At 43.6% G+C, this 17,988-nt stretch overlaps 1 protein-coding gene across 1 annotated transcript in view; it reads right to left on the reverse strand.

The window, feature by feature from the left end:
• Positions 1-17,988, reverse strand: part of TANC2 (tetratricopeptide repeat, ankyrin repeat and coiled-coil containing 2) — a 204,442-nt gene that overhangs the window by 140,439 nt on the left and 46,015 nt on the right. Inside the window, exons 2-4 of the mRNA XM_026059243.1 lie at positions 11,127-11,198; positions 10,859-10,861; positions 6,281-6,349 (exon numbers count right to left, since the gene is read on the reverse strand). Coding sequence (XP_025915028.1) covers positions 6,281-6,349; positions 10,859-10,861; positions 11,127-11,198 — 144 coding nt within the window. The remainder of the gene's footprint in view (positions 1-6,280; positions 6,350-10,858; positions 10,862-11,126; positions 11,199-17,988) is intronic.

Below are 17,988 nucleotides of genomic sequence, written 5' to 3' on the forward strand. Positions count from 1 at the left end.
CTCTTTGTAATACTTCAGTTTCCCAGAATAACCCTCATCCTCTTCCAAAAGAAATCACTGCTTTTATTGTGCAGTATTAACAACTGGAAATAAGAACGAGACAAAGTAGAAGAACAAACAGCATCACAGCTAGCAAGACTCAGAGAAACGTCTCCATGCATTCGCTGTCAAGCTACCGGCTATTTGCTTTTCTCCCTAAGCTTCATAATCACACAAAGATTTTGAACCCAGTTGTTTATTAGTGCTATGAGATTTAGAGTGTGCTATGACAGCCCTTAGGAGCCTTCTGGGAAAAAAACAGAAATGTGGAGAAAAAAGAATAATAATCAGACTGAAAAAATAGCGCGAGGCTGTGAACTTGTCTTCGCCAATCTGACGCTAATTACAAATTTTCTTTAATGAAACAGCACAGTCTGTGCTGACCTAATGAACAAAATGAAATGTTTAACAAAAATGAGGGTCTTGACATGTCACCAGTCAGTGTCCCCCAGCAAAAAAACCCCTTTACTTGCTGATACAGTCAGTGGTCACTCATCCAACAACATCTTCTGCAGCTAAGGGAGCCCTTGGCTTTTTCAAGTCTGTCAGATCAGCAGTAGATAAAAGAGATGGACAATAAGAAACAGTTGAAGAAGAAACGTGATAAATACTATGTTTAATGACTAAAATGAATAAAGCGCAGTGGAAAGCATTCCTTTCCCCATTACCTTAATGAAAGCAAACAAATTCTTATGATGACTGCATGAGGATGCAAAATAAACACCTCCCTTTTACAATATCAGCAGTAAATTAAAACTAATAATTTAAAAAAATCATGCTAATCATCCAACTCACTGAGACACTCTTTGAATTCCAAGCACATTAGGAGCTCCGCTGAAGTCATCAAGACATGTACGTGCAAAACATTAGCATGTGTTTACATGCTATCCTGGATTGGCTCTAGCTGGAGCAGGATATTTAAAGCAGATGCGAAAGGAAAAGTATGTAAGTTTAAGACAAATACAGGCAGTTTCCCATAGATKTTTGCGTGTCCCCAAATCAGAACGCCGAACTGAAAGAGGAGCCCATGGTTTTCTTCATCTGTGTTTGCGCAATAAGAGTTATCGGCGTTTTGCCGGTGCCACGCTGTTTTACACTCCTCTTGCTGAACGCCCATGGCGCGGTTGTACACAACGCATTTCCACGGGAACGGAGAACGCACTCCCCAAACGCTTGGAAGTTTGTCAGCGTCACCCATTTCTTTTAATTACTGCCCTCAAAAGCCGCCACTACAACCCCGGCACCCGGTGCGCCAAGAAGCTAGCAAGACCCCAAAGCGCCGCTCGGCCAAATGCAAGAAAACCTTTCTATGAGCTGGGAGGTAAATGAAGCCTGACCTGTTGCCACATGGAAAAAATAATTAAAAATAATTATCAGTATATGCAGCTTAATCTACTAGGCTGAACTGGCGCAATTTGGAGGAGGAGGTGGAGGTGCCAAGCACGAGGTGCAGCAGGAGGAGAGCAGCGCAGCTCGCGGGGCAGGCTCCATGCGGTTCGGGGCAGCGGCCACACGAGCCAGCCATTCCCAAAGGGGAACACTCAAGCCCCCTGCAAATATTTGGGAGAAGAGTAACGAACTTTCCAAGTATTGATAGAAATATAAGGTTACGCAGAGCTACAACAGGGCGGCGGTGCATGAACAGAGAGGGTTACGGTCAGAAGAAGGTGGTGGAAAGGTAACGAATGAGACTAAAGGAAGAATATAAAGACCACGGGAGAAAATTCAAGCAAGGCAAATTAGCTCCACGTCATACAATATATTAAACGAGTACAAATGTGTGTTATGACTAGAAAAAATGGCCACAATTCATTTCTTCATTTTTCACAGTCTCCGCTTTCAGTGTCGGGACGCTTTTGGACTCCACACCTGCCAATTACTATCTGGCATTGCACGAAGAAAGACTTCATTAAAAACGCATGGAGCATTTCCACACGCTGAAGCACTGCAAACAGTGTATTTGCATCCGAAGAAAGGACTGACAACTAGAAAAAAAACAACAAACCCCCCCCCCTAATACAGCATTAGACAGACTAGGCTGACATGGGCTACATTTTGGAATGACTTCTCTCATCTACTAGACTTTATGATCATAAAAGTCAGGAATGAACATTAAAAAAAAAAAAAAAAAGCTAATTTTAGCAGTCACTCTGGCAAAGCAAAATCCGTAGCAAAATAGGGAGCATTCTTGGCCGTTTCATAAAAGAAAAAGAAATTCCAAGGGACAAAAATAACAGTGAGCAGATCTGAACACCCCCAGCACAACCCTGATCGGAGCCTGCAAATTGAAGGATACTTTTAAAACTGGAAGTATTTCAAATAAATAAATAAAGACCAAAACCCTCCCAAGCCCCCCAGGTATCACGTCATCAGCCTTCCCGAAGGCCCCACTTATAACTAGATCGTTGTTCTCTTGTTTCCACTAAGAAGTTCTTTGCAGACCCTCAAGTTATAAGACAGAACTTAAGGCACATTTTCAAAGTCCTTATCAATTCCAAATTCCCRCAGAAGACAGCTGAGCAAGAAAGTCCGACTCCAGGCATCCTTTAAAATACTTTCACGGCCCTTTATTTTCACAACGTCGCCCAGATCATCCTTCGCCTCCCGGACTCCCGCTCCTGCCGAATGGCCTCAACCCACCGCAAGCTCCCGCCGAGTCAAAGTCGCTTCTGCATTTTGAAGAAAACTCTTCCTCCCGCCTTCGCCTTCCTTATGCCATTCCAAACTCYTTCACTCCATTGCCACCTCTGTATTTTCCAATTCCTCTGAAGAAAACTCCCTCATATTTATTGCGGATATAGTATATGCTGCTTGAAACAATTATTTATGAATAATGATACCTAATCTCAAATACTTACTCCATGCACACGACTAGCTATTCAGTTACTTTTCGGCAAATATAACTTCCGTTTAGGTCTATATGGCAAAGCTTGGTACCTTGCGAAATGCAGTAATAACCCACTCTTTGCCATCCAACAGTTATCAAATAAAACTGGTTTTTCATCTGCTCTTTTTAGCTTGCGTTTCAAACTTTTGCCTCTTTCCTGAAACAGCAGCCAAAGCTGTAGAAACTGGAAATCCAAATTTTTAACCGAGATTCCGGCACATTAATGAGCTCAATATTACTGATTCTCATCCAGTAAAATCAGATTATGATAAACATGCAACTGTTAAGAGAGATCTGTAACAAATACAGGTTACATTTAGTATCTTTTATCTGGTTTGACTTGACACACACACTCAAAAATGAAATTAAGTCACAGAAATGCAAGTAGTTTTGCTTTTTTGAGTATTCTCTCCAAAAAAAACAGTATCAGGTCACAAAAACTAGTGTAGTTATCACAGGTGCTTCCCAGCTGATGCACAGAGGCATTTGCAAAATAATGATTTAAACAGGCAGCCCGTGATTTGAGACTTTACTTACATCATAAAACACAAAAATCGGGTTGTGGAATAAAATGGCAACATCCACTATCGGGGTCCTGTAAAAATGGTGCTTTAATCACATAGTGTTTCTTGTTTACGATCTCACTAGGCATCTTTCTGTAAAACCTCACCCCTTTAGCAAGCTGTCTAGAAAAACTAATAATTCCACTGTTACTCCTTTAATTGTTAGAAATGCTCATCTGGGAGTATTTTGTATCCATTCTCTATGTTAAATTAGCTTGCATGTGAAAAATTGCATAATTTCCTCTTTGTAATTACATATCTCTCYGGGTTGTGATTCTCCCTAACCTAAAGCTACTTATATAACTTGACTCTTACAAAATTTCCAAACTTCCAGACTCATTATTTCCATGTCGTCTCAAATAAACGGGGAACGTGGCACATTAAGACTCATAATTGCTTTTGAAAATGAAACATGCCATCGACTGCAGTTTGGGGGGATTGAGTTATCTGCAATTTAGTGTGGAAGCAGGCACAGTTCTGTAGATTTTACCCTCTCTCTGCTACTTTCAGCGAAACTTCAGCTTACTTCAATACAGTGCTGGAATTGACCCAAATCAGCATTTTAAAAGTAGTCTTAGCACCCCCTATGGCTGGTGTCACTTATCCTGCTGACCATTAGAGGCATTAAAGAAACCAGAACATGTAGTTACTGATTCTTTGTTCTTTTTAGGCAGGTAAAATGCTAAGCTTGCACTGATGTCATAGCAGTTTTCTTTGAACAAAATTGTTATTAAACAACCATGTAGAGACCAAATGCAGCCTCCTTAACATAAGCTAAAAAGGCGGTCCAGGCAAGCAACGAACGCCAAAGACAGTGATTTCGATCAACCCAGCTCCGTGAAGCGGCTACRAACACTAGCTAGGAGGTGGTTTCGTTAAGGAAAGCAGCAGTTGYGTTCTGTACAAAGGGGTAAACGGTAAGTGAACGCTCAGATATGGATGCAGTTTATATCCAGACACCTAAACGCAGGTGTGCAGATGTGAACAGTTGTTTAAAGTCCCATCAGAACCAAAGGAACATGGAAACCAGCTCAGATGGCCCTAAATTGGACACCTAGGGCCGGCCAGCTGGCTCATTCATTAACTCCAGTGATTAGAGTCCTGCAGAGTACAACAGCAGTTTAAATAGCCGGTGCGCGGGAAGATGTCTACTTTCAGGTATCTTCATCTTAAAACCAAATCTGATCTTCGCTGCTATAAATTTTGGAACACCTACATTAGATGTATAGGTGGGGGTTCAGAAGGTTGACAACACAAACCAATCATGGGCAGAGCTTAACACTTTTAAAAACGTTTAAAAAGTTTAAAAACTTTGCTGGGCGACTCCCCGGAAGGGTTTCCCATGACCAGACAGCTAGTTTTCARATATTAAAGGGAGCAGGAGAATAACCAATTTGGAAAGCGGGAGGTGGGACAGGGAACAGCGGTGGAGGTGGCAGGGAGTCTGCGTGAAGGCAAGACTACATTGGCGGGAGCCAGCGGCATTGGGGCATGCAGAGATGAGATAGAGTCGCTATAAAGGTTTTAAAAAAATAAAAAAAGTTATCAGGGTGTTAGTGAGAGGGAAAGAACACCCTCTTCCTGTTGAATTTCTCTTTTTTTTTGGCCAATCTATTTCTTTCTTGTTGCATTTATCTGTCATTTGATTAAAAAAAGGTTATAAAAGGGAGATGATTCGCTCCAAAGAGGGTTCTGGGCAGCAGACARAGCTCTGCCCACTGAGCAGGGCACAGACGACGAGAGAGGGGAGTGAAACGGGAACGTTTTAGACAGCAGACAAACTCTTTTAAACTAAAACAGGTGAAAGATGTTATTTGCTCTGGCTTTCATGGCTCTTGTGCGTCAAGTGCGCTCAGACCGGCCCTAGCCAAACCACAGAGCTTTGCTCRCGCTGCTGAATCCTTTTCAATTTCTCCTTTCACCAGAGGGCAGGGGAAATAAAAGGTACAAAAGAAGGTCCCTTCTGCAAGCACAGATCTAACTACATCAGCTAAAAATTTTTTGGAGGTTTCCGTCAATATAAATGTAGTGACCTGTTTGATCATTTTTAAACATGGGCAGGGAGGAATGTCAGATTTTAGGCAAGAAGCAAGTTTCTCAAAATTGTTCCCAGTGGAAATACGATGTCGGGCTTTTACATGCACATTAGTTGCCAGGTTCTTTCGCAAATCCAACTACTTTAAAACGTTTAGGAGTTCAAATACCCAATCCCCGGAGGCGAGAGAAACAAAACAGTTTAAAAATACGTATGAACTATGAAAAAAAATCATTTTGTCACACTGAAACAAGTTTAGCGTTTTTCTGATGCATTCTTCTCTATGCATTAAAAATTTTAGCATAAAGTTCCTTAAAATTACTATAGCATTTTCATCAKGCATAAGCCAGAATACAAAGTGGAACTAAAACACATTCTGCTACTACAAGAAATTTCCTAGCAAACCAGAGAATATTTGTAAAACGGAGGGATCATTTTCAGAATAGAGAAATTTCTCCATCAGAGCGACATCCAATCCATTCCTTAAACTCCTCTGATCCTGCAAACGCTACGGTTTTAGACTACAGTAGGTGACACAGTACACAAATGCTGACTTGCATGCAGAAGCTTGCTCAAAGAGTTTTCTTACAGATTTTTGCACCAATGGACCTTAAAAGCCCCACGGAACTTATTTAAAGTCCTTACCAGTTAACTTCTTCACAGGTTGGAGCCGAACACTGATAGACTGATGTGTGAGTAAGGGGGAGGATGGAAGAGAGCGGGACATGCCCTCCATAATCCGAATGTGCTGCATACCTTCGGTCACTGGGAGTGGAGGAATTGCGTAGTCTGGTTCAAAAGCACAGTCGTTCTCTGTGGAGGTGCCTAAGAGGATGAGAAACACAAAACAGAACGGCTTAGAAGGAAGGGAAGGACGTCTACCGCTTTCACCATTGCTACCAGAGGACCATCGGGGCTGGGGCGAGTAYGGCCGGGGTGACATCTCACTGCACCTCCCTCAGATGCCTGCAGACAGCGGCGACGGCTGCTTTCACACCTTCGCCTCGGACAAGCTGGGTACTTCCCGTGAAAAAACGGCATTTCTGTAACAGCATCTCCTTAGGTTACGGACAGCATAACCACAAAGCGTTTATGTGGACTTTTTTAGTTAGAGAGTCCTAAAGTCACCAGTTTTAAATATCATTCAGACACAGCAATAATCCTTCTACTGTTTTTTGGCGTGTTTAGATTGTGGCTTTCTCCTATAAAAAGATCAGGTTGGTTTAATTACATTTTCTCTTCATATTTTGCTAACACTTCTTATTTATATAAAGCCTTTGGATTAAAACAGCTTTCATACGTTCTTTGAGCAAGAAAACGTGCTGGCCTCCCATCTGCCAGGTAGTATGGCAACCAAACTCAGTGCCGCCTGCCAGGGAAGCATCAATCTTCAGGAGCTGGTAGCTTAGATCTTGGAGAACAGTCAGGGAAGGCAGTGGTAGCTTAAAGATAGACATGTAAAAAGATACTAGGGGTGGAATAGGCAAAGGTCTATTTGAGATGCCTACACGAAGAGARAAGCCTTAGGAAAAGAGTAGGAGCAAATAAAACCCTCTACAAGCARCCACCCCAACAACTCTCCATGGAACAAACTTGAATGTAAAGAAGTACCGAGGCCCCGACAAGCCTACATGGGGTTTACGTGACTACTGACACACATGGGAGACAGTCAAGTAACGTGACAACAAGCAGAGATTCAACATCTTAAATCTTAAAGGCACATTCTTGCTAACTATTGCACCACCTGTTCTTGAAAAAGGAAGGGACGGTGTTTCTGAACCAGCAAGAGCTTGGAGCCTTAAATTTTTCCTATTTGCTGCAAAAGATGGAAACCTGTGATCCAGAATACTTCGTGCTCTGCCTCTAGGCACAAAGGTTCTTAACCTTATAGAGTTGACTAATAATGTGCAAGACCATCTTAAAACCGGTCACGTTGATATTCCACTACAAATAATGTAACAGAATTACACTCATACTACACCTTTAACGGCTGCATTTTCGCTTTTAGTGCCAGCTACTGTTTTTCCTCTATCAAGGCAATTATTGATTTGCATTGGATAGCTCTGTGTGGTTCTCAGTGGCTTGAATAAATATATTTAAAAGAAAGTGCAACTCCTAGGCAGTGAGTAGACAGAAATTGTGGAGAAGACAAACGGATAAATGCTTTCAAATCCCACTGTATGCAGTGCAGCATGTGGACAGGACAAACAGGAGGTTGCTTCAGAAGACACGTGCTCTCCAGAGCAAGCCTAGGTCTTGCACTCATACAACAACCAGGACAGTGCTGCTGCTCTGCAGACTTCTAAAGCTGAAGTTTGATGCCATCTCAGTTCTAAATTTCAGCTGGCAATCAACCAAAAGAGGCAGAGGGTCTACTAATGCGGTTGGGCATAGTTTTTCCAGGAGGGCATAATTTGATAGCACGCTGCTACAATAAAAAAAATGTTGACTTCTTTCAGCTGTGCATTGCCAGTTGTAATTACTGGCTCCATATATAGCTTATTTGACATAAGCTGATACAGGTCCTTGCTTTTTTCAGAAGGGTTTTTGCAAGCTGGACATCTCTGCTGACTCTGCAAGYCTATTCGTAACGTGTCCCCAGTGCTAGGCCCAGAGCTAAAAGGTGAATGAATGCAAAGCACGGGCATCAGTGCCAAATTTGGCATTCGCAGATTGGGTTGGCATTGACAAAAAGGATCTACAAAGTTTTTTTTTTTTAAAAACATACCTGGCACCAGACACAAAAAAAAGATTTGCCATCACTGATAATGATTCTTAAAATCAAAAGTTGCAGTTTCTTCAGACTATATTTTCAGTTTCTGTTGAAACTATAAACGCTATATATCTTACTGCACTTAAAGCTCTGGGAAAGATCTAAAGGCTCTGGGCGTTTTACTGATTATTACAGTGCAAGTCTGCGGCATCTTTGACCAGCTTCTGGCACTTAGCTAAAATTGGGAGCAACTGGGGGCAATATCTTGCACAGGAAAAAAACTAATGGTAGCAGCTTTGCAACATTATCAAAAGTATTTTCCCCTCTTAAAATCCTCAGATGCTTTACAAAATAACTCACAGAACATCCACAACATACTCATACGAACACATTTCATCCCACGGATGTCAAGATTTTCTCATCTTGCTGGAGTAAACAAACAAGCAAACAAAGAAATTGAAATATTCTTAAATTTGTTTCAGTTCTCCTCTGAACTATACTTAAAGAGACTATCAATATAAAGTGTATATCTGAACTAATAAGTTATTTCCTGAAGTATTCCAAGATAATTAAGCTTCGTAAACAGATTCAATACTTGGGCATCCCATACTGCAACAGAAATTTTAAATAACAGGGAGAYTACTGCCTCGTCCCAGCTGGCTGGTTTATCCGAGCATAATAAGATCCCTGAACCCCTCCTTAGGGAAAATGCTTGTTAACGGATGCAGACAGGTAGGAACTTATGCATGTGGAATTGGGCAAGGTTAGAGATGATCCTTCTACGGAGTAAGGAAGCCTTCTTCTCCTCCTCGCAGAATTTGCACGGGATGAAAGAAAGGGTTAACTCCAGGCTTATTAAAGTAGGAGTAGAAGAAGGAAATGGAAAAAGCTCTCCCTTTTCCTTCCCCTCCCGACGCAAGGAGGGAACAAAGCAAGGCAGAATTGATAAAGCTACTGGKTTTTTTTATACAGCAGCACCATGCTGTAGCAGGACACACGAGCAACCCCAACATGTGAGTTTTGTCATGTGCAAAAGGCAGCTGAGGTCTCCAGTCACATCCGCTGATCTAGATGGAAATATTCAGTGCAGAAGCTTCTGTTTCTCGGAGAAGTAGGAAGGTTTTTTTGCATGTTGCCCTTCAGCTTTTCTCTCCCCCCTATTTCCATCCACACTAAAACTTCCTGTTAACTATGGCTATTCCTAGAGTCATGCAAAGCAAAGTAAGTGAGCTCCTCGTGAATGATTACGCTGTTTACAGCGTTGCATTTTAATGTAAACTGAAATAGGTGTGTCCTTTTTTTTGGCAAGTAAGTATTTGCCAAAAAAAAAAAAAAAAAGGATTTAAGGGTTTCCTCAAATGAATATTTTTCCACAGCAACCCACGATTCAGAGTGGCAATGCAGAAATGCAGGCTGAGGGAATACAGTATCTGAAACGAAGGCACTGCAACCCAGCCGGCAAGTCTGAGATCAGCAGGCTCATCTAGGCTGCTGCATCTTCTAAAAACGAGCTTACAAAAAAACCAAACAAACGAGAACATGGTAAGGACTAACTGCAAAGAAAGAGGCCTTTGAAAGTTAATACCACAGGAACTCTACTTGAACTAACAGCGTTTGGAAAAGGACTATTCATTTTGTATTCTCTAACGAAATCACAGAACGCCAATGCGATTTGAAGGCAAGCTCTCGCTAGAGACATGCGGTTATAAATTCCCTTGCTTCATGCTTATTTCAATTCTTCTACTTTAACACATGAAATTTTAAAATAAAATTAAAGAGAGCCTATGTTAACAAAGCAGTTTCAGTTGCTGACGTTTCACAGGGTTTCATGGTTTTAGTTCTGAACTCCTATTCCCCCTAATTCTGATTACAGGCTTCAATCACTTGGAATAATTTTTGCCTGGGCAACCCTGGAGTATTGCCAAAAAAGAACAATGCTCTGGAGAATATGTCTCTATAATAAGTCATTAGGACACCATGACAACAACAGAGTGGAGTCTAAATTAAAGGAAAATTATTGCTGCAATCTGAAGCAGAAAATGAGTCAACACATAGAGCACCTACTAGAGAGCCATGTTTCCATAGGGCGCTTTATCAGTCTCGTGAGCGGTGTAAAGATACCTGCATTTTCACAAGCCTCATAAATGAGCAAATACTTAAAACTTTTTAAGTAAGCTGCTTCTAAGGATACGTAAGCCGGTCCAGAGCTAAGAGCTGCTGGAGTCAGTGACAGCTCTCCTTGCTACGCAGCCACAGCGGTGACTTTAACCACCGAGGCTGTTGTGAATTGTGGGTCCTCAACAACAACAAGAGTTTGTAGAATCAGTATTTAAATAACGTAAAGTCTGTTTTTACTCTATGACTTTCTTCCTAGGACCTCCTGCTGCCCTGCTCCTGTAGGATGAACCAAAACCAAGCTGGTGGTGTTCAAAGCAGCTCTGAAACCCCCCCGGAGGAGAAGGCACAGGTCCTGTCTCTCGTCACATCGAGGGGTTTTGCGGGAAAGGCTGAACTGGTTATTGAGAACGCCCCGGGGTCTCTCCTTTGCAATCGGGGAGGAAGGCAGGAGGTCACTGTACCCCCCCCGATTTGCTCTGGCACGCGATGAACACCTTTTACACCACCTCAGGTGTAAAGCTCTGTCTCCGACTGTAAAGCGGAGGTGCAACGCACTTCGCCGTGCCAGAAATTATGCCAAACGCTTTCAAACTCTAAACGGAGAGCCAGCTTTGTGCTCTGAATATTAGCAAATTTGCACCTATTGGAATGATCACAATGGTTACAGGAATGCCAGAAGAACAGACAGCCTACGAAAAAGAGAAAACGGATGAATAAAAGGCCAAACAAATGAGAAATGAGTCTCTGCGGGAGAACAACACTCATGTTTACCTTGCCCAGATCGGCTCTGGCGGGAGTCTACACTTGCCTGTCTTCGGTCTGGCGGCTCCTCGCTCCCTCCATCTGCACGAGAACCAAAACAGCAGAGGTAGAACATGAGAGTGGACAGGTCAGGCAGACGCAACTCCCCCTCGAGCACCATCGCCGCTCTTGGGGCGACCGCGCGACCAAGGGGCAAAGGGGCCCTGGGACAAATCGCTAACCGACTCCTTTGCTCTCTCTTCTAGTTCCTCCCTCGCTCACTGCAAATGAAATCTGTATGATCCTCAGGAAAAAAAAAGGAGGCTTTAAAAAAAATTTTATTTATTTATTTTTTTAATTTTTCCTACTGACCCCACAAAGGTTTGAATGAAATAGAAACCAAATTGCGCATCTCCAGTTAGTTCCTTCACTTTGGACYGTTTTTAGCAAAATATAAAAATATTAGCATATGATGAAATAGGTCCAGAAAAATAAAATAAAAAAAGAACATTCTAGCATTCTTTTGAAATTGTTTCCCTTTAAAATTATTTGTCAGCTAAAAACTGAGAAGTCAGGGAGGAACAAGAACGCTGTTCGTTATATCCTCTTGAAACTGTTTAGGAAGGCAGCTACAGTTAACGAGTAACAAATCCATCCAGATGAACGTAGAGGGGGGCATCGTGCACAATATCGCACAATTAATTACACGCTGCTCTTCATTGATCAGCTGACTAGATTAGAAACAATAGATACGCGCATCAATACAGATGTTTGAGCACGTGGCGCATGCAAGGGGAAAGCAGAGCGGAGTCTAGCCACGCCGATCGTTAAAAGCAAAACCCAGCATTTAAAGCGAAGGGTGCAGGGAACCTCACGGAGCAGGGGGWGCTTTCACGACCTTTACAAACAGTTTTGAAATAACGGAATTCTTACAGAGCCGTTTTAGCTAAAAACCCAATAAGCGATTTTAGCGTTTATACTTTTTGATGATGATAAAAGCGGTATTTGATATACTTCTATATATACATATAATCAAAGGTTGTTCTTTTTAAAGGGGAAGGGTGTTACGCCCCCAAATCAGTTCGACTTTGTCAGCTCACATTATACGTGAATTATATCTGCTGCCTGGTTTGCAGGATAAGTTGTATATGGGAGCATAACCGTAGAACTGCTAAGGTGACCGAAACGCAAGTCTTGATCGCCCAAGAAAAGCAAGACCAGAAAATGGGCTACGGAGAGGTTTCTTTTCTCCTTTTCCTCAGGCCTCAGTTTCACCTAAGCAACGCTGAGGCCTCTTGAGCGGGTGCCAGCAACGCAATCTTGGGTCACCTTTGCATTTTCCCCCATCATACGACAGCTGCACATAAAGGGCAGCTTYCTAAGCAAGTCAACGTGACCTACAGAGTCCATCTCTCACGTCAACGGCGCGTGCTCCAACAAGCCTTTCAACCTGCCCGGTGTCAGGGACACCACAGACCGTGACGTTTTCCCAACTCATTTCTCTATTCTAGTTGCAAGCAGGATGCGACCTTGCAAATATGACTGCAGCTTTGACAGGTCCAAGGAGCCTTCGTTAGCTGGGAGTTACTCTCTTGGGGATGCTTACGCCAAGCCTTCCTACAGTTCAGCYGGCATAAAATAGTCTTAATCTAATGGAGGATGAGAGACCAGTATCTCCATATTTTTGTAACACGCAATGCTGTTCTTGAACACTGCTTCGCATACGGCTGGAGTCACCATCACTAAAGGCCCCCTGGCTACGAGCCCAGATTGACAACCTCTAAGTCCCGAGGAAAACAAATAAGCATCTGAGCTCCAAACATAAATACACAATGCGAGATAATTGTGAGGAACCAAAGTTTCAGAAGACCAGCGCCAGAAATAAAAGGTCACCGTATTAAAAGCAGGGGGGAAAACCCTGTACCTATCAAAAGCAACATAATCATTAGCAAAAGGTGACTCAGTTGGCTTTTTGGACAGTCACCATGAGGGATGCTAACTCCACACCTTGCCAGGACGGTCAGGCTAATGCACAGGCTGCTCTGGGACAGCCTTCCCCCGCCGGCACGGAGCTGCCTGGAGGCTGGATCCACAGAGATGCAGGGTCGTTTGCAAGACAGCATTTGGGGCATCTCCTCCATTATATGGCCTTAGATGAAGGTCTGGTGGAGATGGACCATGTGGCCCGCTCCTGCCAGGACAGTAACCATGGAGGTCCGCACAGGCAGCAAGATTCAGCCTTGTTTGCTTATAGGATATTAGAAACCCTCTGAAATAAGACTTCAAAAATCTAATTCAGTTTTTGCTCTAAAAGCGGTGGTAAAAAGAAGGAATGTTTGGCGACCTGAAATGGGTTTGCAGGTTTTCCTTGAGTTCATGGACTTTTTACATAGTTCTTTGCAGTAAGATTTAGAAAATAGCACAAGTCCCACATATTTTAGTCAAATACTTCTGAACGGCAAAGACAGTTAATACTTCATCATGTTAATAATACGGTTTCACTATCATAAACAGATGTTACAAATTAACTTTTAAATGCCTTTATTCTAATGTAGCTCAAAGAGCTAAAAGACTCTAATGTAGGTCTGAAAAAGACGCAAGAGTTTTGCAAGTCAGTTAAAAAAAAAAAAAAGTTTACAAAAGACTTCAAGGCCTAATTTTGGCTTAAAACACGATACCACAACAAGTCAACATTGCTGGGTAGTATGAACCCTGGAGATGAAGGAACAGATCAAGTATGGACCCATGCTCACTTCAATTTTTCTTTCCTTTTGCATAATTGCCCTGGGCTGGTCACAGCTTCTAAAGGCCATTTAGGATGGGACACAACCAGGATTTGAGAGAAAGAGTGCTTAAAGTAGTGGAAAAAGGCCACAGACTGTGGCATAAGAAATCATATTATTCTAATAATGCCACTTTATCACTGTGCAATCCAATTCCTTTCCGATATCTTGAATTATTGAAAATCTCCACTGAGCTACAGCAAACAGAGGAAGAAAGATGAAGACTTCTGAAGTCAAGGCTTCAAAGCACACATTGCCCACGTATCCTCAGCATGGTTTTAATTCAAGAGGAGCAGCGCTATTTAACACCAGGAAGGTTGACCCTGCCTTTGGTAAGGAGTTAATGCAAGGTGCTGTTTAGACAGAGCACTTTTACCCAGGACCTTGCCAGGCACCCAAATTCCAGTTGCATTTACTGCAACCGAATATATCTAAGCAGGCTCTTTATTTTAAGAGAAATAGCTTGGCCCCAAATGGGTAGATTCTGGTCTCTGGGAAGTCAGCTTCCCAATTGAAGTGAAGCGGTTATTCTCTTCGTGCACAAACAAAATATAAGCCGGCAGCTTCAAAAGAGGTAAGACCAAGTGACCAGAGGTGGTCCTGTTCAAATGCTTCGTGTATAAGCGGGAATTAATCTACTTAAAATCACTTGGAAGGTCTGGATACGGAATTCACTTGGATATAACAAAAATAATACTTGTAATAAAAACAAACACATGCTCTCTTACTGCATGAGAATAAGCATTGACCAAGATGGGCCAACGTTACATTAACCAGACCTTGAGGTACTGCGCTTTAACCCTCAGCAGCAGGAGGCAGAACGGTAACAACTCGCTCGCAAACGGTGCCGCGCGAGGGCAGGAACTGCTGTGCAGAACTTATAACCCGGCCGAGACGTCTCGGGTAATTTGCAAGTTATACGGCGTAATAAGGGCGAGAGAAAGACCGCAGTAAATCACCTCCCGGAGCTGGCCGCGGAGGGCAGGGAAGGGCGGGCGAAACCTGCTGACTCAGCGCACGTCCTGCCTTTCGCCCGCGTCAAGTCGCGCTCAGCCACCGCCGCCGCCCTCGGTGCGGTTGCAGCAGAGATGGGTGCGCGGGTGAAGCAACAACGTAATCCAGCGGGAGTTCTCGAAGCCCCCCTACGGCTTTTCAATATATTCGGAGACCAAATATAAGCAGCGCAAAGCTTTCCCGTCCCACACGTACAAAAGCGCATGCATGCATATGCGCGCATCCTTAATGGGTGTAAATAAAACCACAGGTTCACTGCACCAGCCTAAGGCAGCCAGGTGCTGGTTTTCCAAGCCCTTTCCCCTCCAGCCTGGGGACTGCTGACCCCCCCCATCTGCCCTTCCCTGCGTAATACAAGGAAAAGCAGCAGCAAACACTGGAGCATCCCACCCCGCGGGCTGCTCTCTGCTGCAGGCAGGGCACCGTCTCCCCCCCAGGCAGGAACTGGGAAATGAAGAATGCCTCCAATTTCGATACACATAAATAGGAACAAATCAAAGTCAGGTAGCGAAAAGGCTGGTGCCTATAGGATTTCAGATGTACAGGGCAGAGGCTTGCAGGAAGGCAGGGATCAGCCCTTGCTTAAGAGTTGAACGATGGAAGTGTTTAATCGCTCCGTCTTTGCTACAAATCAAAATTTTGAGCACATCCCACTCCCTGCAGCGGAGCAGCAAGGTTACTAGGGAACAATACCATACAATTACATAATTAAAGAGTTATCTTAATGTACATGGGGAAAAAAAGGGGGGGGACAAATTACTGTTGCTAAGGGAACATTAATTCTCACACTTTCCAAGTGCTCAAGTTCGCAGCGCTGGTAGTGTTCGTCTTCGGGTGCRTACCAGGACTCTCAGTCAAACACCACAGCTATTGTATTTATGGGGGATTTGAGGCATCTGGTTCTGTTTGAGTAATATTATTGACAGGGAGGAACTACCTGCTACTCAGACAACAGTTTGCCCAAATGAGCACTTGCCAGAGCTGCAAACRACTTAGTTACTGTGAAGATTTTAAACACGGTGAAAGACCACGGATAGGCACAAAGCCTTAGATCCAACATCTCAAAGGCTTCCTCGAAGTCTGCTGGTGGAGAAATCATTGCTAGAAAACACACTAGCTGCGTTAATCGAAAATAAGGATCGGAACAGACTGGGATGAATCTGGTTCAGGAGCTTCTGAAGATGCTTCCACGAAAACAGGRAGCTTTCGCTAACGTCCCAAGGGAAACATGAATGACACAGTAGAACGTGGACACAACAATCAATATCATCTTCCATCTAGCACTTAAAGGAAGGAAAAACTTTTGACATCTTTTCTTTTTAAGTAACTTAATCTAAGAAAAGCCACCAAGATTTATGTTATTTTAATTTCCAAAACGTGCCGTCTCATTCGACAGGTAATACCCCCCCAGCTACCCCAGGCAAATGCCGGGGTCAAAATTCCAGGGAGGCCCCTCCGAGCATCATACAGCAAGCAACTAATTACTATTAATTCCTTCTCTTAATTACAAAGAGCTTAAGCAATCACCACCGCCGTGTTGAGCAGCGGCTTCAGAGCAGCAGTCTCGTGTTCAGAACRGGTCTGAGAAGCGCCTGCGCCCCCTTCATCCTCGCCCGCTCCCCCCACCCCAAATTCTACCGCTTCTCCCAGTAAAACCAGTGACACAGCAAATCCTCTCCAACGCGCGTGGCTGCGGGGTGCTTTGAAGGGACTGAACATCTCTTCGATTCTTTCTCTTGTGGGTTTTTTTTTTTCTCTGACAAAGCAGTTTTTAACGCAGGAAAATAAAAGGGTGGGTCAGCCTTCTTCACGCATGCCGGGAAATCTGCTGCAAGAAGCGACTGCATTAGATATGCCAGTGCTCTAGCAGCAGTTGACAGCGAGTGCTCCGTTATAACAGCTTTTAAATCAATACTTTTTATATATATAATATGTATTTTTATATATATTTTATATATATTTTATATATATATATATCTGCAGCATATAAAAATTGCATGTGGAAAAGGCAGAACACTCACACAAAGCCAGTCCAGGAGTTAGCACCTGATTTGATTGCAGCCCAGCGCGTCACCCCCGCAGCGAGGAGGGCGCCTGCCGTGCACGGTGCAGCACCAGGCGAGGTGGCTCACGCCGGCCATCGGGATGTTAAAGCACAGACGCAGGCAAAAAAAAAAAAAAAAAAAAAAATCCAAAGGTCGGCGGGGATCCGAGCACGCCGGAGCGGTGCCGGGACCCGCGGGCATCGCTGCCGCCGCCGCGCGCCTGCTCGCTTCCCGGCTGCCGTCTCGGCTGCCCTGGGGAGCCGGCGGTGGGCTCAGCCCAGCGTAGGAGAGCTAGTTGCAAATCTTTTTCTCAGCGATCCCCGTGGATTCGAGCCAGCCTAAGTAATGACATGTTCTAAATGCAACTGCCTGTTATTCTCCCGGAGGTGATTTATGCCTGCAAAGAGGTAAAAAAACCGTATGCAAACGGAGCAGCAGGGAAGGGCGGACGGAATACGTTACTCGGAAGAGGAATATTTCAGCCCAAATCCCTCCCTTGTTATTTAGTTTGCAAGGGCAGCCTCTACTTCAGAAAACAAATATAAAACTTTATAAGATCTCTATTAACTAACCAACAAAATGAAAAAGTACCTGGCACAACCACATGCCTCCATGGGGGGGGGGGTGTTGGGGGGGACAGACGGACAGGATTTTTAGTGCAATGCAACTCTGTTATTAAAGGCCACAGCAATTCAAAGAGCGCCAACCTTTACTCTTTCCAACACTGAACCCCGTACGAGCATCTCTGATCATTTAYGCAACTCATAAAGGAAATACAAACTCTGCTGTTGCTGCGCAGAATTACTCCCGCGCCACTGAGGTTAAACATACCGGTTTCTGCAAGCTGGTGAATATTCATCTCTTTTGCACGCGTTACATTAACGGGTCCCTATCCGAGCACACACCGGCGGCAAACAGTTCTTCAGAGCTAAGGCGAGGAATGAAATTTCAAAATGCCAGAAAGGGAAAAAGCACCCCTCAACCGTATCAGTACCCTCATCCAAGAAACAATTATGCAAAACAAGGGGAAAATTAAATCAKGGAAATGTT

The sequence above is a fragment of the Apteryx rowi genome, unplaced genomic scaffold, assembly GCF_003343035.1.
Source record: "Apteryx rowi isolate R43461 unplaced genomic scaffold, aptRow1 scaffold_154, whole genome shotgun sequence".
NCBI classification, from domain to species: domain Eukaryota; kingdom Metazoa; phylum Chordata; class Aves; order Apterygiformes; family Apterygidae; genus Apteryx; species Apteryx rowi.